The sequence below is a fragment of the Amborella trichopoda genome, chromosome 6, assembly GCF_054954075.1.
Source record: "Amborella trichopoda isolate Santa Cruz 75 chromosome 6, AtrichopodaSantaCruz75HAP2 v2.0, whole genome shotgun sequence".
In the NCBI taxonomy this organism is placed as follows: domain Eukaryota; kingdom Viridiplantae; phylum Streptophyta; class Magnoliopsida; order Amborellales; family Amborellaceae; genus Amborella; species Amborella trichopoda.
The window spans coordinates 40,795,117-40,817,443 of record NC_142341.1 but is presented as its reverse complement, the minus strand read 5'-3'; the positions used below and the strand labels follow the sequence as shown (position 1 = coordinate 40,817,443).

Sequence of the window (22,327 nt, the reverse complement as noted above, 5' to 3'; positions counted from 1 at the left end):
CCGGGGTCATGCTGGCCCTATAGGCGCCGGGGCGAGGTCCGATCGTGGTTGTGTTGACTCCTAGATAAGGTTCCTTCAAACGCAAACGCGTAGTGAAGGATAAATGATGCATATGAAGTGGTAAAAAGTGATGGAGAAATAGGTACAAAGTGTGACTAGGCACAAGCTTTCATCATACACCTAGCAAGAGCAACCACCAGCCCAAGAAAGTAATGTACATAATCTCCGGGTGTTTAGACTCTAAGTCCTAGTTAGGGTTTGAATTCTGAATTCAGTCTGAGGACGTCAGATATATCTTTTTACAAGGAGTAGGTTAGAGTCGAATTGCGTTGTGGCAGAGGGTCCATGAGAGATTTTTAAGTATCCACTGACTTATTCATCAAAAACTATAACCCACTTCACTTATGCAACCTTCTAAAATGGCTCTATATAATGCCTGCTATCCTTGCAGCTCTATGCACTAAGAACTAAGAGTTAGGAGGTTGCCTCATACTATTCAATTAGCTTAATTCTTAGATTAATACGAAAATGAAGCTCATAATTGTTTTTACTATCCTTTCTATGATAGTTTCACATGGGTCTGCGTCTGATCCTAGTCCCTTGCAGGATTTCTGTGTCGCAGACAACTTCAGCAAAGGTACTCCTCTCATCAAATACAAATACCACAACAACCACCACAATCTCTTATATTCTACTTTATTTTTACATAGAAGGAGAAAAGATTTGTGTTCAGCTAAGGCTTGAAGCCTAGACTTTTTCCATTGAAACATGCTAATCACATTTCTCTCTATGGTCTCCCATGCAGTGTTTGTGAATGGAAAAGTTTGCAAAGACCCGATGTTGGTGACAGCAAATGACTTCTTCTATGACGGACTCGACAAGCCCGGCAACACGAGCAATCCTTTGGGATCGAAGGTCACCCAAGTAAATGTAATGCAAATTCTTGGGCTCAACATTTTGGGTATCTCCTTGGCGCTTATAGACTTCGCTCCTGGTGGCCAAAACCCTCCCCACACACACCCACGTGGTACCGAGATCCTCACGGTCTTAGAAGGGACCTTATATGTCGGCTTCGTGACCAGCAATCCTGAAAACCATTTGATTTGCAAGACACTGAAAAAGGGAGATGTGTTTGTGTTTCCTGAGGGCCTCATTCACTTCCAGCAAAATGTGGGCTATGGAAATTCTGTGGCCATTGCAGGTTTGAGCAGCCAAAATCCAGGGGTGATAACCATAGCTAACGCTGTGTTTGGAGCCAATCCACCTATCTCCGATGATGTTCTTGCAAAGGCCTTCCAAATTGTAAACAACTGGTTGATAAACTCCAGGCCAGCTTCTGGATGGATAATAACTAAAATAAGGTCTAGGGGCCCTTATTACTATATGATAGATATTGCCCATGGGGATGAATGTAATGAATATTGGGTAGCTTTGATTTGTATCTTCTTTTAACATTTTGAGTTCCTGTCCAGTGTGGACCACAATATTTTAATAAAATTGGTCTATGGAATAAAGTATATCACTTTGGAGACACGTTTCTATTACACCAAATACTCTGTGCAACATATGCTTTTCGAATAATAAAAATTAGAGAAAATTATGTAAAAGTCTGCTATACTTTGCGTTATTATGTATATACCAAATAGTTTATGTTATTACAGATGTGTCCATTTTTTAATTTTTATGACGCTATTTTTTAAAACAGTCCACTTTACCCTTTTTCAGATGTTCAACATCCGAAAATAGCCGCAACTGAAAATGTGCATTTTCCTATTTTCGGATGTTTAACATCTGAATTTATGAGATTTCGGATGTTGAACATCCGAAAATAGGGCGGCAGTAAATTTAAACTTCGTCTTCTCTGTTTTCTGCGTTTTTTTAAACTTCGTCTTCTCTGTTTTCTACGTTTTTGGTCATTAGTACAGTGTGCTTGCTGTGTGAGTGCTTTTGTGCGCCTATTTGATCTCTCAATGGTAAAGAATAGTAGATAGTTCATAGATTTTGATTTTCAACAGTGTACGTCTTTGACAGACAACATTTCTTGGATTTTGAAGCCATTTCACAGAGTGAAGGTATGTGGGTCAATTTTTTATATTTAGATTGCCACCTGATTTTTGTTTTAGGGTTTATACTCGAGCATACTAGTTATTTCTTGTGAATTAGGTATAGATTGAATTAATTTGTGGCTCCCATTAAAATTTGGGGGTTTTGAGAACTTGGAATTTTGTGGTCTCCAACATAAAGATACATCTATATCATCACTTAGATCAATTAAATCAAGTCCACTAGATAGACTTGTGTTGTGGTACATATATAGCTAATTTTGTTAGATCGCACTTGGTTAAATTACCAAAGTGACTTTTTAGTTCCTCCAAGGGACTATTGCCATTATACTTGGTGACCTTTAATTTTTTCCCCTTTATAAATAACACGTCCGTCATCAACATTCGCCTCAAATGCCCCCCATATCAGAATACCAGTTTCACTCCCTCGGTAGCCATCATCAGTGCTACTGTATTAAATAAATAGAAAAATTTGTGCTACAAAAAATCAATACAATAAGGAATACTAAAAATTGGAATATTTCTAACTACTTTAGGGTTCATAAAATATGAGTATTACATAATAGATTGAAATAGTGTACTACTAAAAATGTGACTAGTAAACAATAAATAAAAGAAAACAACAAATACTCAAATACACATAAAATAAACAACAAATTTTAATACAAATAAACAACTTGAACAATATTTAGCCAAAACAAGGAATACAATGTATCAACATAATACAAATAATAAATAATTATATAAAACAAACAACTTCATCAATATTAAAAAAAAATTTATTTATTAATTAGAAATACACAACAAATATTGATAACAAGATATAATATTGTATAAAATAACTGAAAATAAACATAAATTAATCAACAATATTAGGCAAGAGTAAGAACGGTACTAATCACGTCCAAATAGTGAATCAATCTCTACAACTTTATGGGTTATTGTATTAGGGGACAATAAAGGAGGTATGATGCACCAAAGATACCGTTTCCCCAATTTTATAAAAAGAAAAAAAAAAAACTTTCCGCCATAAAGCGGAAAAACTTAGCGCAAAAGTTTTCGGTTGTTGAACAACCAAATTCAACATATGAAAATATGAAAGTTTTAGCTATCGGGCTATTTTCAGATGCTCAACATTTGAAAATCAAATAAATTCAGATTTTGAACATTTGAAAATAGAAAATTGCACGTTTTCAGTTGCGACTATTTTCGGATGTTGAACATCCGAAAAATGCACAAATTCGGATGTTCAATATCCGAAAAGGATAAAGTGGCATTTTTTAAAAAATGGAGCTATAAAATTTAAAAAACAGACACATCTGTAATAACATAAACGATTTGGTATATTTATAATAACGCAAAGTATAATGGATTTTTATGTAATTTTCTCAAAAAAAAATATGAACGTATATAAAACTAAAAATTTGCTTTGGGCACATCTAGCAATTGATCTAACACTACCCCATTTTCTTTTTCTTTGAAAACCATGTTGTAAAGCTTGTTTCCTTTTATTTTTATTTTTTTCCTACAGACATTCACAAAAAAAATAACGAAAAAAACACCACCCCCTTAAACCCCCAACAAAAAATAAAAACAGCCCACGAATAAACACAAGAGTGACAACATATAAACACATATATTTATATATGGGAGAGTATGACGTCAGCCCGCTTGCTGATAGATACAATAAACGTCCAATAGCCCAGATTGAATATGAGTCGATCCAATAGTCATGTTTGTAGTTTATATTTTAATTTTAATTTTTTTCAAATCATATTCACTTCTAATTTTGAGCATCTACTATTGAAAAAGAGGCAAACCTAATAAAAATACAATTTGAATATTTAAATTTTATAATCCGGGATCAAAGTAGATTTTTAGGCTATTATACGAATCAAGATTACCTCTTGTGACAAGGTTTGGATGTGTACCTTGTCAATTTTTACGTAATTATATCATTTAGTATCTAATTTTTTTGGATTTGGAGCCATTCTAACCAGGTCGGTTGAGTATCGGTCAACCTTGGACCGACCTCAGCATGCTCCCGAATCAGTTAGATAATTTATTTTGTACATTCCTTAGTATTTATTATATGGAGACTTGGTTCATGCGGCAGGTAAAATGAGGCACGACTTATTACATTGATATTGTCATTAATTTGAGGACATTTTATATTTCTAAAGAAGATTAGGTTAGAAAAATCCTTCTTTATAGTAAAATTATGTTAGCTTGGTCAAATTAGTAGAAGCTAATTCAACAAGTATTACTCCATCAATTTCAATATACTGGCTCATGACTGATTCAGATCACCCTCCCCACCCACACCCACGTGGCACCGAGATCACCAGGACTCCCAAAAACCGTTTGATTAGCAAGATACTGAACAAAAAAGATGTGTTTGTGTTTCTTGAGGGCCTCATTCACTTCCAGCAAAATGTGGGGTATGGCAATTCTGTGGCCATTGCGGGTTTGAGCAGCCAAATCCAGGGGTGATAACCATAGCTAACATTGTGTTTGGAGCCAACCCACCTTTCTCTGATGCGGTTCTTGCAAAGGCCTTCCAAATTGATAAACAATTGGTTGATAAACTACAGGCCAGCTTCTCATGGATAATAACTAGTATCAAGGTCAAGGGGCCGGCCCTCATTACCATGTTATGGAGATTTCATTTGTATCTTGGTAATATTTTTGTTATGATTTCCTGTGGGGTGTGGACTACAGTACAATAATATTGGACTATGGAATAAAGTATATCACACCAATTAATCTATACTATATATATGTAGTTGTCTATCGTGGTCGTGGCAAGGATTGTATTAAAGAGGGCAGGGATGACGTTCGATTTAGGGTTTAATAGTGTCGTAGTTTGGGAAATCTTTGGGAGGGAGTTTTCGCCTGGGTTTCCCTAGTTCCCCAGGAATGACGTTTGCTTTGGAATTGGGATCTATTGGGTCCTTGTATATGTATTTGAGAATTGTATGTTAATTTCTTTTTAAATAATCTATATTTAAGAAATTGTTTGAAAAGTTAGATTTTACATTTATACCGATTTGCTCAAATCATTTTACTATTACTCTTAATTTCTATCTTGAACGTCTAAAGTTTATTTCATCATTCTTTTTTTTTTTTTGCTTGTAAACTTTCTTCGGAGTTTTAAAGTGTAAAATTGTTTCAAAGATCAAAAGTCCAAAGTTGGTTTTTGTTCACGTAAATCCCTCTCTAATCAACATTGGATCTTCAAGGTTTGATATTGATTTATGTGAGCAAAAACCAACTTTAGAGCATGAAGGTCCAAATTTTTTCTTTGGAACAACTTCAAAATTTTAATTTCCAAAATACATTTATGAGCAAAAAAAGTTTAAACTTCGAACCTTCAAAGTTTGACGTATGACGGTCCAAAGTAGGGGTAATTTGAAAAATAAATAAAAAGGAAATTGAAACAAATGGGTATGAAAATAAAATCAAACTTTTTGAGGAAATTTCTTAAATAATAAAAATTCAAATGGACTTTAAGTCAAATTTCTCCATTTACTTCTAGAGAATTTCTTTTTGAAACCTATTGTTACTTCTAAGAGGCTTCGAAGATCCCCCAATCTCTAAATCTCTACCCCCTACAAAGAAGGGTGTGGATATTCCCCCTTTTTAGAGACAAATGAAGAGTGGGCGGGATTTGCTCCTCATCAGAGAGAGAGAGTGATGCAGTAGAAACCATTGAGGGTGTTGCATATACATGTGTGAGAGATAGCCCTCATGCATAATTTGTGATGAATGTGCACATGTCTGTTGTATAACCTAAGCTTACCCCTAGATGGAACTGGAAGTCTATATACTAGAATTACATACTCATCACCTATTGCTGACTTTGGAAGTCCATTCATGAACACCTGTGATAGATTGTGCGTCATGAGAACTAGGTCAGTTTGAGAAACTAAATGTGGGACATAATCACTAGTAGAGATATAGTGCGTCAATGTTTTCTCATTTTCCTTAACAAACTTGGATCAGGTTCCTATCAAATTAATTTGAAATAATTAAATTTATTTTAATGATTTTTGAAAAAGGAATTGGGTTGAGGAAACTGAAGATAAAGATTTACTAGGCTCATCTCACACCACCTAAGGCTTGAGCACTCTCTCTCATAGGTCACACACCACCCTCTCTCTCCTCACATAGTTTTATAAAGAGAAAAAAAGGGGCACGTCCCATTTAGTGTATGCATGGTCTCAAGGGTTTCAATTAACTTCTCATTTGTTGAGATTCAATAAAGACCTGGATCTCGTGTACTATTGGTGGAGGAGACCATGTGTGGGGTGTGCAAAGTATAGTAGAGGGGAGCATGCATGTAGGGAAGAGAGAGAGAATGCAGATAAGATAAATATGGAAACTTGTGAGAGAGAGAAATTTAGAAGACATAAAGATGAGAGAAATAATTGGGAAAAAAATGGAACTATAAAGGACATGTGCCAATATAACAAAAGGGAATCTCGTCTATATATAAGGCCTATGTTAGGGTGCTTACACTATCGAGCATTCTATTATTATATTTAACAACTTTTGGATACTTATATACCTTTATTTTATACATAGAACATTTTTTTAATAAGGGTATTTTTTTTCATTAAGAGGGGTATGACATGATCCACATGAGGTATGACATCTCTTATTGAGAGCATGTAACCTATACAACAACAAATATATATTTGTTTTGAACTCATTTCAAGACCAAATTCAGAAATAGGATAAAAGTTTTTATATAAATTTAACAAACAAAGTCATCTGAAATACATGAAATTATAGATCGAAATTTGTGAAAAGCATGAGAATTGTACAAGCACGAAATTTAATTAAAGATAAGGACAGACAAATGATGAGGTGGACTAGACTAGGACCCTATGTAGAGAGAATTCAACGGGCTTAGAACCTTGTCTAGAGAGGCTAAAGTATAGAATAACTACCAAGAGACGCCTGCAATGCAGGAGTTTAGGTTGTGGGCGGGGCAGGGGGTGCTAGGATTTATAGACGTAGAATTAAAGATGGGACTCAAAATGTTTTCGGAAAATGGTTTTTTAATGTTGAAAAACACTCTAATTGATCATGTCAACATTGAGATGTATGAATATGAACAGACAAAAAGATTTTTGAGTCCTAAAAGTAGTGCAACTTGTAACTCATTATCTAGACCGTCTATTTTCACGATTTTCATATGCTATGGATCTACTTGATTTTAAGCATTTTTGGAGTTTAAAATTTTATAATTAGATATGAAAATATATTTCAAGATATCCTAAGCATATTTTATACCAAAATTACATGTTATAATACAATTTGGAGGTGCACGTTAATTGGATTGTTTAAGAGTGCAAACTTCTATGGATTGTTTAAGAGTGCAAACTTATAGAAACCACACCCTTTATAGCTTTCTCTATTTTAATCCATAATTTGTTTGAGGCTTTGTCTCAAGAAGATCTTAGCTTCAATCCATGAAAAAAATTTCTCTATTTCAAATACTTTTGTTTTTTGGGTTTTGCATATTTCAAATTTCTATGGTCTTTTTTCTCTTTTTTTTTTAAAAAAAAATTATAAAATAAAAACCCTTTAAAGTTTTTAAACAATTCTATATCATATAGGGTGAAGTTTGTATAAGAAGCCTACCTTATACTGTACAAGTTAGGCACACCTCTAAATTTTTCCTAAAGAAGTACTTTTTGGGTAAAAAATCTTACGATCAATTGAAAATTTATGTTCAACCGTAATTATGAAATCTAAAATAACGCGCATCAGGTAGTTCTATAAATATATGAAAATCATGATAATACAAGGTCCAAATAATTTGTTTCAAAATGCAATATTTTTAGAACTTGAAATTTTTTTTTTTTTTTTTTGCTTTATATCCATAGATCTCGAGATCGAGATGATCAATTAAAAGGTTAACCTACTTTGAAACACTATTTGATATTGGATTGAGGAAACTGAAGATAGGGTTATACTGGGCTCATCTCATATCACCTAAGGCTTGCGCTTTCTCTCTCATAGGTCGCACACCACCCTCTCTCTCTACTCTTCTCTTCCTCGCATAGTTTTATAAAGAGAAAAAATGGGGCACGTCCCATCTAGTGTGTGCATGCTCCCAAGGGTTTGGATTAACTTCTCATTTTTTGAGATTCAAGAAAGACCTGGATCTCGTGTACCATCGGTGGAGGAGACCTCGTGTAGAATGTGTAAATTATAGTGGAGGGGGGCATGCATGTAGGGAAGAGAGAGAGAATGCAAATAAGATAAATATGGAAACTTGTGAGTGAGGGAAAGTTGGAAAGGGATAAAGATGAGAGAAATAATAGGGGTAAAAATGAAACGATAAAAGACATGTGCCAATATAATAAAAGGGGATCTCATTTATATATAAGGCCTATGTTATGGTGCTTACACTATCGAGCATTTTATTATTATATTTAACAAATTTTGGATACTTATATACTTTTGTTTTGTACATAGAACAATTTTTTAGTAAGAATATTTTTTGTCATTAGGAGGGGTATAACATGATCCACGTGAGGAGTGACATCACCCATTGAGAGCATGTAACCTATACAACAAGAAATATGTTTTGGTTTTGAGCACATTTCATGACCAAATTAAAAAATAGGATAAAAGTTTATATACAAATTTAACAAACAAAGTCATTTGAAATACATGAAATTATAGATTGAAATTTGTGAAAAGCATGAGAATTGTACAAGCATGAAATTGAATTAAAGATAAGGTCAGACAAATGATGCGGTCGACTAGACTAGGACCCTATGTAGAGAGAATTCAACGGGCTTAGAACCTTATCTAGAGAGGCTTTAGTATAGAATAACTAATAAAAGACGCTTGTAATGTAGGAGTTTATGTCGGAAAATGTTGTTTTCATCTCAACATTGAGATGTATGAATATAAACAGACAAAAAGGTTTTTTTTTCCTAAAAGTATTGTATCTTGTAACATTATCTGGACCGTCTATTTTCAAGATTTTCATATGCTTATAGATCTTACTTGATTTTAAGCATTGTTGGAGTTTAAAATTTTATAATTGGAAATGAAAATATATTTCCAGATATCTTAAGAATTTTTTATACCAAAATTACATGTTATAATACAACTTGGAGCTGCGCCTTAAATGGATTGTTGAAGATTGCAAACTTATAGAAACCACACCCTTTATATAGTTCTCTATTTTAATCCATAATTTGTTTGAGGATGTCTCAAGAAGATCTTAGCTTCAATCCATGAAAAAAATTTCTCTATTTCAAATACTTTTGTTTTTTTGATTTTTGCATATTTCAAATTTCTATGGTCTTTTTTCTCTTTTTTTTTTAGAAAATTATAAAATAAAAACCCTTTGAAGTTTTTAAACAATTCTAGATTATATAGGGTGAGGTTTGTATAAGATGCGCACCTTATACTGTACAAGTTAGGCACACCTCTAAATTTTGCCTAAAGAAGTACTTTATGTGTAAAAAATCTTACGACCAGTTGAAAATTTATGTTCAACCCTAATTATGAAATCTAAAATTCTAAAATAGTGTGCATGCAGTGGTTCTATAAACATATGAAAATCATGATAATAGAAGGTCCAAATAATTTGTTTCATTTTGCAATATTTTTAAGACTTGAAATTCATTTTTTTATTTTCCTTTATATCCATAGATCTCGAGGTTGAGATGATCAATTAAAAGGTTAACCAACTTCGAAACACTATTTGCTATTGGATTTTTGAGGCTTCACCTTCAATAACCTTTATAGATTGATTGATTTGTAATTTCTTGTATAAAAAGGGATAGGAATTTTTTAGTGGATGAATTTCAAACAAATTTTTTTTTTTTTTTTGGCACATTTTTAATTTTTTTGCTCTGGTTTTTGTTTTTTTTTGGAAAGACCTTTGGATTTTTTTTTAAAAAGAATTCTTTATTTTCTATATAATATAGTAGATCTTTGGGGATTTTTGGCATAGAGCGTGGTAGAGAATTTTTAAGTAGATCTATTTCAACCAGTTTTTTTGTCTTTTTGTTTTTTATGGCATATTATCCAAAAATTTGGTTCAATTTTTATCTATTGTTTTTCTAAAATAGTAATATATCTCGTATATATTACGCTACACTTATTTGGGATTTTGGCATTGAGAGTGTGAGACATTTTTTTTGTTGGACTATATGAAACACTTTTTTTGTATAATTCAAATTTCTTTGCTTTTTTGTTTCAAAAAACCCTTGAATTATTTAAATTGATGATATATCTTGTATATTTCATGCTAGATCTATTTAGGATTTTGGTACAAAAAAGGGTGTTGGCCTTTTTTTTTTTTTTTTTTTGGTGGAAATATGAATTATATTTTAGGGTAATTACTGCAGATATACCTATATTTTAGCTTAATTGGAAAAAAAGACCCCAACTTTCAAAAAACTCGTCTACACCATTTTTCTTCATTTGCGGGTTTTTCTTGACAGAAATGACACTCACGGTAGTCGTTTTACCATAATTTTTATCAAGTTTTGCAGTAATTAAAGTCCTGTAATAACTTGAAGTACTATTACGATAATTAAACTATCGTAATAACTTAAAGTAGTATTACGGTACTTTAAGTACCGTAATAAATAACATTTTTTTACAGCACTCTTTCTACCGTAATTAGTCACCCTGTATGACTTCCTTCTCGACCATTGAGGGAGAGGACAGAGAGATAAAACTTGGGAGAGAGAGGGGTTTTATGTGTGTGAGTAAGAGAGATTTGAGAGTGAAAGAAGGAGAGAAAAGTGGAATGAGGAGAGAAAAGTGGCGTGGAGAGAGAGAGAGAAAGTTTAGGGGCGGATGGAGATGAAATATAGAAATTTTAGGGGTGAATGGAGACGAAATAGAGAAAAGGATAGGCGGGAGAGTTGAAAAAGATAGAGATGGTTTGTTAGGGGATTGAGAGAGATAGAGCGGAAAGTTGAGAGAAAGAGGGGTATGTGGATTAAAAGTGCCGTATAAAATGAGTTAAACATTACGGTAGAAAGAATGCCGTAAAGAAAATTAGTTTCTATTACGGTATTTTAATTACCGTAATACTACTCTAAGTTATTACGGTATTTTAATTACCGTAAAACTTAATACTAATTACGGTAAAATGACTACCGTGAAGGTCATTTTCATTAAAAAAAACCCGAAAATGAAGAAAAAGGATGTAGACGAGGTTTTTGAAAGTTGGAAGGTTTTTTCCAATTAAGCTAAAATATAGATATATTTGCAATAATTACCCTATATTTTAATGACCTCTTTTTAGTAAGAGAAAATGAGTAAATTTATTTCATTTTAAACCAATTCTTATAGGAAAAAGCTTATATAAGGTTGAGACCCAAAACAATTAAATTAAGGCGCACTTTAATGTTTCATTAGAAGAGGTTGTTTCGATGCCCTAATCGATCATCTGGACCTTAAGATATATGGATATGAGAAAAAATGGATTTCAAATATTGGAAATAGTGCATCTAAGAATGCATTTTTTGGACCGTCAATTTCAACATTTTCAAGCATTCATAGATATGCATGATTTGCACCATTTTCAAAGATTTTAAATTTTATAATTAAAGATGAAAATTAATTTTAATGACATCACAAAGATTTATAGTACTAAAATAACATCTTTCGTCAATGTTTGAAGGTGCACCTTACTTTTATTGTTTGGGGCCTTGACCTTATACAAACCACACCCATTATTAAAACAATACAGTTTTAGGGAGTCTGCGAACTTACATTACACTATGCGGTCCCTTGTCTATCAAATATTAAAATCTAAGATGGACGTCAAAAAATATTACATCCATTGAAAATTAAAATGAACGGCAGAAAAAGGAAATCAAAAAATAATATTTTTATTTTCAAAAAAGAAAATTCCGAACTTAGATCATTGTTATGGTTGAGATTATGAAACCCTAAAAATTTTGAGTTACACCAAAGGGAGACCACACAAGAATAAAGGTGAGTGGGCCAACTTACCAAATACTTTTCCTTTCTAAAAACCTGAATCAGCCGGTTTGTTTGTCCGATTATCTAACACATACAACATTGTAACTACGCTTTAAAACCGGCGTCGGCCTAACAATAACACATGCCTAACAAGTCTTGCATTTTGGACCAGTGTTCAAAGGCCCATGTGAATTTCACTTAGAGATCACTTAGACAGCAATCACCCTCTTAATATTCACATATTTTCAATAATGTCTTAAAATAAGTCAACATAATGGTCACTTTGCTGGGAATTCCATACCTCAATTTTTTTAGATTTTTCCATATGGTTAATTTTTCTTTTCTTTTTTTTAATCCATCTTGTACAGCTGGACTGTTATTAAAAATTGATGGAGAGCATGGATGTGACCGAACCTGAGATCAGAGAAGGGGTGCTGTGAGGCTGGTGATCGTAAAGCCAAGATTTTAGATCCCTTCACTTTTAGAGAGAGAGAGAGAGGAGAGCTGTATACCGTTTTCTTGCTGTGTCTTCCTTTCTCTGGCTTCCCATTTTTATAGGAAGAAGAAGGGCTAATAATTATATATTCTCCAATAGGTATCTGAGAAAAGGTCTTCCCTAATCTCAGGTATATTGATCCAATTTATCCATATGAATGTTGGGCCATATGAACGTTGGAGATAATTATGGATAATGAGATTCCTTCAAGCCCACAATTATAGGCTAAATCATGTGAGGCTTCATAACCATACATGTCAACATCTCCCACTTGGCTATGACGGCCGAACAAAGTAAGTCACATGCATACCCTCACTTTTGAGTATGACCTTTTAAAAAATAACTTGTCGTGAGGTTTTTCCCACACTTTCGCGAATATGTATCTCATAACAAATGTCCACCATGAGGATTTTCACGCTAATGCGGATTTGACACTCATAAAAACTGATTGACTTAAACATTTTTAAGTCCCATTAAGCTAGTGTGTTTAGACAGTAGTTCAACACTTAGACCCTTTGTTAATGGATCAACGATCATATCTGATGAGGGCAAGTAATTAACAGTTACTTCGCCTTTCTCAACTACACCTTGAAATGTATATTGGACATCTATATCTTCCTTTTGAGTTATTAGCTCCACTTTGAATTAATTTAATTGTCGTTTGATTATTACAAAACATTTGGATTGGTCCGTCAATTATTTACAGCTTTAAGTCATCTATGAAATGCTTTATCCAGACAACGAAAGTACAAGTAGTGCTACATGCAATGTATTCTATTTCCTGTGTGTACCTAGCTACATATGTTTGTTTCTTGCTAGACCAAGAAATAGATGCCTTTCCAAAGAGGAAAACATGCTCTGAGGTGGACTTACTATCATCCATATCTCCAGCAAAATCTACATCTGAATATCCTATAACTTCAAGCTTATATTTAGTGTACCTTAGAATCATTTTTACTGCTTTCCAATGAGTTATGCTTGGATTACTTATATATCAATTGACATGTCCTATGGCATAACTCTAATCTGGTCTTGTACATCTTACTCCATGTACCATGCTACCAATAACTTATGCATAGGGAACGTTAGACTTTTCTTGTCCTTCTACTGGAAAATCTTTTTTAGACAACTTTAATCCTTTTCATTAGGTGTAGACAATGGTTTACAATTTTCTGTTTGAAATCTTTTGAAAACAGAGTCAAGATATCTCTCTTGGCTCAAGCACAACATTTTTTATTTTCTGTTTCTAGTTATTTTTATACCTAGGATACAATATGCTTCTCCCATATCTTTCATCTCAAACCGAGAAGAAAACCATGACTTAGTCTTATCAATCATTTCTAAGTCATTTTCAGCTATTAGGATATCATCTACATATAATGAGAGTATTGTGAATTTACCCACACTCTTCAAGACATATACACAATGGTCCAATCTAGTTACTTCATATCCCATCTGTTGGATGGTATCATGAAATGTTAAGTACCATTATCTTGAGGATTGTTTTAAACCATACAAAGCCTTATTTAATTTGTATACTTTATTTTTTTGGCCTTTAATTATGAAGCCCTCAAGTTATTTCATGTAGATGGTTTCCTTTAGTTCCTCATTCAAGAATGTAGTCTTTACATCCATTTGGTAAAGTTTTAGATCATAATATGCGACGATTGCTAAAATTATTCTAATGACAATAAATGTTGAAACTGGAGAATAAGTGTCAACATAGTCGACGCCCTTTCTTTTGGTAAAACCTTTTCCTACTAACCTAGCTTTAAATTTATCAATTGATCCATCATATTTTAACTTCTTTTTAAGTACCCATTTAGAACCTATAGGTTCCTTATCTGATGGCAAATCACATAGATCCCAAACCTTAATTTTTCAACAGAATCCAATTATTCTCTCATGATATTATGTCATTATCGAGATTCTTGTAACTTCATAGCATCATTGAAGTCAAAAGGATCATGGATTTCATCTAAGTCAATAAAGTTATCTATCTCCTCATTCATATAGACATAAAAATCTTCAAGGTATGATGGAGGAGCTTTAGACCTCTTTTGATCACTTAACATTGGGTGTGTAAGTACTTCAACATCATTATGTTGATTAGGGCTATCCATGTCTATTGTAGGTAGTGGTTCTAAATCATATGTGATATTAAGTGGATTATCATTATCCACTATATATAAGTTTTTTTCAATAAAATCTTCTAGGAACTCAGCATCTCTGCTTTCAATAATTCACTTATCTTTATGATAAAATCGATATCCCTTTGATCTTTCGAGGTATCCTATAAAATTACAAATTGGAGTTTTGTTTTTTAACTTATTTCTATGCTGATATGGAATTCTGACATGAGTAGTCGATCCTTACTTCTTTAAGGTGGATAGATCAGGTTTTTTACCTATCAACAGTTCATAAGGGGTAGAATCTATTGTCTTAGTTTGAACTATATTAAGAATATACATGGATATGCTTATTATTTCTCCCTAAAAGTTCTTGGGTAGATTAGAATGAGCCATTATAGATCTAGTCATTTCTAAGAGTGTTCTATTACGCCTTCAAGCTATTCTATTTTGTTGTGGTGTATAAGTCATAGTGGTATGTCTTTTAATACCGTATTCTTGACAATAAATAATGAAAGCTTCAGATTTGTATTCTTCTCCCCCTTCAATTCTAAGAACTTTGATGTTCCTACCTAATTGGTTTTCTACTTCTTTTTTATATATTTTAAAATTTTCTAAAGCTTCTTACTTATGGTGGACTAGATAAACATATCCAAATCTAAAGAAATCATCAATAAAAGTGATGAAGAATGACATCCCTCTATGAGTTTTAATATTGAAGGGCCCACGAATGTCTGAGTGGACCACATTCAATAACTCATTAGCTCTCTCCCATTTATTGAATGATTTCCTAGTCATTTTTCATGACAAGCAGTACTGACAGGTTGGAAATTCCACATTATTTAGATTTGGAATAAGACATTTCTTTATTAACATATTTACTTTTCCTTTTCCTATGTGGCCAAGCCAAAGAAGCCAAGTATATATATCAACAACCATTACATAATCAATATAACCAGAATAAGTTAAAATTTTATTATCAACTTTCTCATTTACATGAAGAATGAACAAGTTGTGATCATCAACCAAGTGTCCCCAATCATAAATTTGTCCACGCTTCCCAATTGATACTTTCAATGATTGGAAGCGGACTTCAAAGTTCATTTTAATGAGCAAGGGGACTGATACAATATTTTGTCTCATACAAAGAACAAAATATACATCAGTTAATACAAAGTCGATTGTCCCTACATATAACCTACAAGTTCTTACACCTAATACATTACAATATGTATTGTTTCCCATTTAGATGTGTTTCTCCCCAGCTTTTATTTCTTTGAAGTCCTCGAAGAGGCATTTTGATGTTGCAATATGCCGATTAGCAACTGAGCCTACTCACCATCCAATGATGTCATGGTCTGCCATCAGGCACTCAGAAGCCACACAAATAACTTCATACCTCTTGCTTCAATTTCCGCTATTCTTTGGATTTTACGGGTTTCCATTATATGGGCGACGATTCTTGAAGTGACTAGGCTGACCAGATAAAAAGAATTTTTGCCGTCTTAGTTTAGATTCTTGATTGTAGGACTTGTTTCCTCTTTTTTTCAACATATTGTTCATCTTATTAAACTTCCCTTGAAATTTAGGCTTGGGTTAGCTAGTTTTGGAATGTCATTGAGCAAGCATGAGCTCACTCCTTTTATCTTTGTTCATATATTCTTGTTCTAAGGTTAGTTGCATAGGTAGGTCCCTTAATGTATGAGATTTGACATTCAACCTAAGTGCAATTGTTACCATCTTCCATGAAGGTGGAAGGCTATTTAAGATTATGGAAACTTGAATGCGCTCGGGGACTTCATTCTCAGCAATGGCTAAATCCTTAGCCTTAACAAGCATTGTGTTTACATGTTCCACTATATTATTACCTTCATCCATCTTAAATGAGTTATATTGCACTAATAGCAATTGGAGGTGTATTTCAGAGATTGAGTCGTAGTTTGTTTTTATTGCCCTTAGCATTTTCTTAGATGTTTCATGATGCTCGAAAAGCTTAATAAGGTCATCTTGTATAAAGGTTAGCATAGATGTTTCTGCTATGAGATCATTTTCTAATTTTTTTTCTAACTTTTTCCTTTCTTCTTTAGTTGGTTTATCACCAACTACTGGTGGATTATCTCTTAGTACGTATAATATTCTATTTTGGATGAGGAGATATTTTATCTTCCTCTTCCATATCCCAAAATTGTTTCCATTCAATTTTTCAACTTTAGAATGTTCAGCCATTACAATTCTACTAGCCATTTGTTAAGTTTTATGTAAACAACCTAATATTTTCTAAATTCTAAAGAAGCTAAACAAACCACCAAAAAATATTTATTATGTGGTCAATACATGTATAGAGAGACCTGCTATTATTTCATAAACAATATCAATTATAAAGTGATGCCTTAAAAAAATATGAAATAGGCAATCTTCCTATCTACAAGTAAACACTACAATTATCAAAGATAATAGAAAATTTCCCCTTTATATTATTTATTTGGGGTGCATGAGCAATAGCCCTTATAATAAAAGAGCAAATAGCAAGATGTGATTCACTTTAGAAGACAAGTTAATTTCTATATCACACCAAGGCAGTAAGTGAATTAATTGCATTCAAATATCAACAATACAAAAAAAGAGCAAATTAAGTCTGTAATAATTTTGTCTTCCCCCTCATTTTTTCTTTTTTTTTAATAGAAATAGCAGTAATATATAAGGTAGCAAAATATGTATTCAACCCCCTCCTTTTTCTCTTTTTTCTCCCCCATTTTTTTTTTAAATAGAAACATTAGAATTATATAAGGCAATAAAATAGCAAAACATGTATTCAGAGATGTTAAGAGAGATTGTATCTCTATAACAAAAAGTCCACTATGAAATATGTAACAGAGATGCAATATATGTGTGATTTAATGGTGGGGTTGCAATGACTTGCACACAACTAATACGTAAAGCTTGGCCCACTAAAAATTAGCTACTTTCTTAGATTAAAAAAAAATACGGCTGCTGCCATCGTTATATATCTTTATGTAATTATAAACAATCTCTTATATATATATATATATATATATATATATATATATATGCTATTATTGAGTGAACAGAATATATATGGATCCAATATTTTGTTACCAACTAGATATGGATGGAAGTTTTGGTTGTCCATTACATATGGATGTAATATCTAATTGGATGCTCTTGATATTCATCTCAGTGGATAGAGCGTCTGTTTCCTAAGCAAAAAGTTATAGGTTCAACCCCTACCTTGGTGTATTTGTTTCTAGCTATGTAATAATGAGATTAGTGAGTGACTTTATGTGCTTATCAGAATGCATGATATTCAATGATGAGTATAAAATCAACAAAAAAAACAACAATGACATTTAGTGGTATGCACTGAAATTCACTGCAATAATGCCAATAAAGGTTTACAGTTTTGAAAACGTTTGCGCTTTCCTAAAACAGAAGATCGCATATAGACACAATGAGAAAGCAAAATTCAATGATGGCCCTTTCGTCGTTAACCTTCCAGATTGATGATAACAGATAAATAAATAAAAAAATTAAAGAAAGAACTCACGGCTCAAGCACACGGGGCAACAAAGAAGGCACAAAATTGAGATCGAGAAAATTACAACAGCACCAAAATCATTATAGCAACCGCGCTCTGATACCAGTGTTATTGAAAATTGATGGAGAGCGTGAATGAGACCAAACCCGAGATTAGAGAAGGGGTGTTGTAAGGCTGGTAATCGCAAAGCTCAGATTTTAGATCCCTTCACTTTTAGAGAGAGAGAGGAAAACTGTACACCTTTTTCTTGCTGTGTCTTCATGTCACTGACTTCCTATTTTTATATGGAGAGAAAGACTAACGGTTATATATTTCTCCAACGAGTCTCTGAGAAAAGGTCTTCCTTGATCTCAGGGATATTTATCCAACGCATCCATATGAACGTTGGAGTTAATTATGGATAATGAGATTCCTCCAAGCCCACAGTTGCAGGCTAAATCACGTGAGGCCTCATGGTTGAGATTATCAAACCCTAAAAATTTTGAGTTACACTTGAGGGAGACCACACAAGAATAAAGGTGAGTGGCCAACTTATCAAATACTTTTCCTTTTTAAAAACCTGAATCAATCAGTTTGTTTGTCCGATTATTTAACACATACAACATTGCAACTATGCGTTAAAACCAGGGTCAGCCGTTCTCTCTTTCTGAGTGTCTAACACTCCTAAAAAGTCTTTCATTTTGGATCAGTGGTCAAAGGCCCATGTGAATTTCACTCATCCCTCAGATAGCAGTTAGACATAAAACACCCTATTAATATTCACATATTTTCGATAATATAACTCAACATAATGTTTGGCAATTCGATACCTCAATTTTTTTAGATTTTTCCATATGGTTAATTTTTCTTTTCTTTTTTTTTTTTAATCCATCCTGTATAGCTGGACCACGGACTCTTCGGGCCTAACCGACTCAGTAATCGGGCAATCCAAGTTTTAAAACACCCATGATCAGCGATAAAATCTCTCGGACGTTCTGAGAGATTGAATTGACTGAAATCAATGATGAAGATGAAGGATTTGTTTTGTTTGACTATCGTCTTCCCATTCCCTTAAAATCTTCATCCCCAGCATTCCACCTATAAATCAAGAGCACGTATTCTATGCTCCTTTGGAAACATATTATATATTTACTGTAGGCCAAAAATATGAGTAATTTTTTTTTATTTGAAATTTTTGGATCCATCCAATTGTAATTGGATGATTATTTAATTATAATTCGATGATTGTTTTCAGAGAAAAAAAATGGATCTTAAGCATCTAGCTCATTCTCTCTAACAATTAGATTGTTCTGGGATACGATATTTTTTAGATACAAAGTGGGGAAGTTAATTTTTTTATATATTTGAGGTTGGTTGCCGGGTTATGGAGATTACATATGCAAATTTTGGAGATCAAATTCCCAAAATTTGAGATCTAAAATATATTCCTAGTGTAAGTCTGGCTCAAGAGAGTAGATGGATGGTATAGTCCCATAGGAATAAGCATTGTCTCGGCTAAATTAATATGACCAAGAATGGGATGATCTACATAGTTTATATCCGTGATGTATTGGAAGCTTCAAAAGTGAGAGAAGTTTTAAATTAGTAAGATCAATAATACAATAAGGTATATTTGTACAGGTAATTTGTTGCAAGTTTTGACAGTAAGACACTATGCTACATAGATGGTGAATTATTATTTTTTATTAAAAAAGTAAAATACTCAATCCAAATCAAAACGCTGAGAAACATGCATACAAGGTTGTGAAAAGCAAAATGTTTGATATCCGGAAAAGCATGAGAGTAAGGAAAGTAGCCACCATTAAAATATGAGAGAGAGAACCCAAGTCTTCAAATATGAGAGAGAAGAATATGCAAAAAAAGTTTATGAAGGAGAGAAGTGTGGTAACACAGGTAGGACTAATAATGGGTCAGGCACATTAACCCGGCCCTTAAAAACTAGGGCTTGTACTACATATTGTGGGGGCTCGAGGGGCGGGCCAACCCGACTATCTTATCTTTTTTTTTTTAATTTTTATTTTTTCCCTTTGAATAACTTATGCTTGGCCCGGTCAGGACAAGACTGTGCTCATGATAGCTACATAGCCACCTGGGCCCCCGCACATATAACCACCCGGGCGAGATCGGGTCCAGGACAGGATTGGTTGTGTAGACTCTTGAGAAATAGGTAGGTGTGAATTGATGGAAGCAAACGCAACCAGCAGCCCAAGACATAATCTTCATTTCCAAAGTTGGGCTCTTAAGTCTTGGCTAGGCTTTGATTTCTGAACTCACCATTAAAAAATCACACATTGAAGAAAAATTGCATGGTATCACGCCACCTCGTGTATTGAGAAATGGCCTAAGCCCAACAAATCAACCATACAAATGACCCATGAAGCACGTGCCCTCCTTTAATATATATGATAAAAAAATTTGAAAATTTGCAACTTGTCTTCGCCGAGGATGCCAATGGGCCAAGCCAGTCCTAGTCTGGCCTTGTTCCCATAAGGCCGACCCAGGCTTTATGAGTGCCGGGCCGGGCCTGGTCTGGATGGGCCTAAAACAAACAAAGAACTAACGAAAAAAGAAAAAAGGGCTGGGCCTCACGGTCCACTGCGTGCCCAAGCCGATATCATATATATCTTTCTACAAGGATTAGGTTAGAATTGAATTGGTTTGTGAGATATGGTCCATGAGAAATTTTTAACTACTCACTGACTTAATCAAGCATAACCATAACCCACTTGACTTAGGCAACCATCTCTAATGGCTCTATATAATGCCCGCTATCCTTCCAGCTCCATAGAGTGAGGAGGTGGTCTTATTCTATTTAATTAGCTTAATTCGATTTATAGAAAAATGAAGCTCATAATTGTTTTCGATGCCCAGCGTCAGTCGGGTTAGCATCCGATCCTACTCCCTTGCAGGATTTCTGTGTCGCAGACAACTACAGTAAAGGTAATCCTCTTACCGGATATTTTACTTAATTTTTACATTAAAGAAGAATCGAAAGCTTAATGCACAGCTAAGGCTTGAAGCCTGCACTTTTTCAATTACAACATGCTAATCACATTTTTTTCTTTGGTCTCCCATGCAGTGTTTGTGAATGGCAAGGTTTGCAAAGACCCGATGTTGGCGACAGCAAATGACTTCTTCTACGACGGACTTGACAAGCCTGGCAACACGAGCAATCCTTTGGGTTCCATGGTCACCCCAGTGAATGTAATGCAAATTCTTGGGCTCAACACTCTCGGTATCTCCTTGGCACGTATAGACTTCGCTCCTCGTGGCCAAAACCCTCCCCACACACACCCACGTGGCACCGAGATCCTCACAGTCTTAGAAGGGACCCTCTATGTCGGCTTCGTGACCAGCAATCCCGAAAATAGTTTGATTAGCAAGACATTGAACAAGGGAGATGTGCTAGTGTTTCCTGAGGGCCTCATTCACTTCCAGCAAAATGTGAGGTACAGCAATTCTGTTGCTTTCTCTGTTGATGTTCTTGCAAAGGCCTTCCAAATTGATAAACAACTGGTCGATAAACTCCAGGCTAGCTTCCGGATGGATACTAACTAAAACATCAAGGTCAAGGGGCCCTCATTAATATAAGATAGATATTGCCCATGGGGATGAATGTATTGAATGTAGGCTAGCTTTCATTTGCACCTTCTTTTAATTTTTTAATTTGCTGTGGAGTGTGGACTATAATATTATAATAACATTGGTCTATGGAATAAAGTATATCACTTTGGAGACACGTTTCTATTACACCGAATGATCTGTATTACACATGCTTTTCGAATAATAAAGATTGTGGTTGTCTATCATAGTCTTGCCTAGGTTTGGATTTAAGAGCACAGGAATGAGGTGTGATTTGGGGTTTAAGAGTACGGCAATGGCGTAGTTTGGGGATCTACGACAGGGAGTGTTCGCTTGGTTTCCCATTTGAGTTCCATGGAAATGACTTTTGTTTGGGACCTAAGGGCCGGCTAGGGTTCTTGTATCTCTATTTTGAGAGATTTATCCTATTGTGTTTTCAGGTTATCAATATTTAAGAAATTCTTTAAATAGTTAGATTTTATGTTCATACCAATTTTTTTTAAAAATCTTTCATTTTTCT

The 22,327-nt window shown here is 34.0% G+C and overlaps 1 protein-coding gene and 1 pseudogene across 2 annotated transcripts; both read left to right on the top strand.

The window, feature by feature from the left end:
* Nucleotides 1-528: 528 nt before the first annotated feature.
* On the top strand, nt 529-1,355 carry LOC18429970 (putative germin-like protein 2-1; annotated as a pseudogene). Its single transcript, XR_016058505.1, has 2 exons — nt 529-637; nt 806-1,355. The product of XR_016058505.1 is annotated as a putative germin-like protein 2-1 (transcript).
* Nucleotides 1,356-4,982: 3,627 nt separating this feature from the next.
* LOC18429971 (putative germin-like protein 2-1) lies at nt 4,983-21,962 on the top strand. Its single transcript, XM_088870895.1, has 3 exons — nt 4,983-5,039; nt 21,063-21,165; nt 21,305-21,962. The coding sequence occupies exons 1-3, from the start codon at nt 4,983-4,985 to the stop codon at nt 21,781-21,783; spliced, it is 639 nt and encodes a 212-aa protein (XP_088727021.1). The 3' UTR covers nt 21,784-21,962.
* The last annotated feature ends 365 nt before the right edge of the window (nt 21,963-22,327 follow it).

Bases quoted from the DNA above. Each gene is read 5' to 3' on its own strand.
- LOC18429971 (XM_088870895.1), top strand. From the start codon at position 4,983: ATGACGTTTGCTTTGGAATTGGGATCTATTGGGTCCTTGTATATGTAT. The intron at 5,040-21,062 runs GTATGTTAATTT...TTCGATTTATAG, and splicing joins TGTATATGTATTTGAGAATT to AAAAATGAAGCTCATAATTG. The intron at 21,166-21,304 runs GTAATCCTCTTA...TCTCCCATGCAG, and splicing joins CGCAGACAACTACAGTAAAG to TGTTTGTGAATGGCAAGGTT.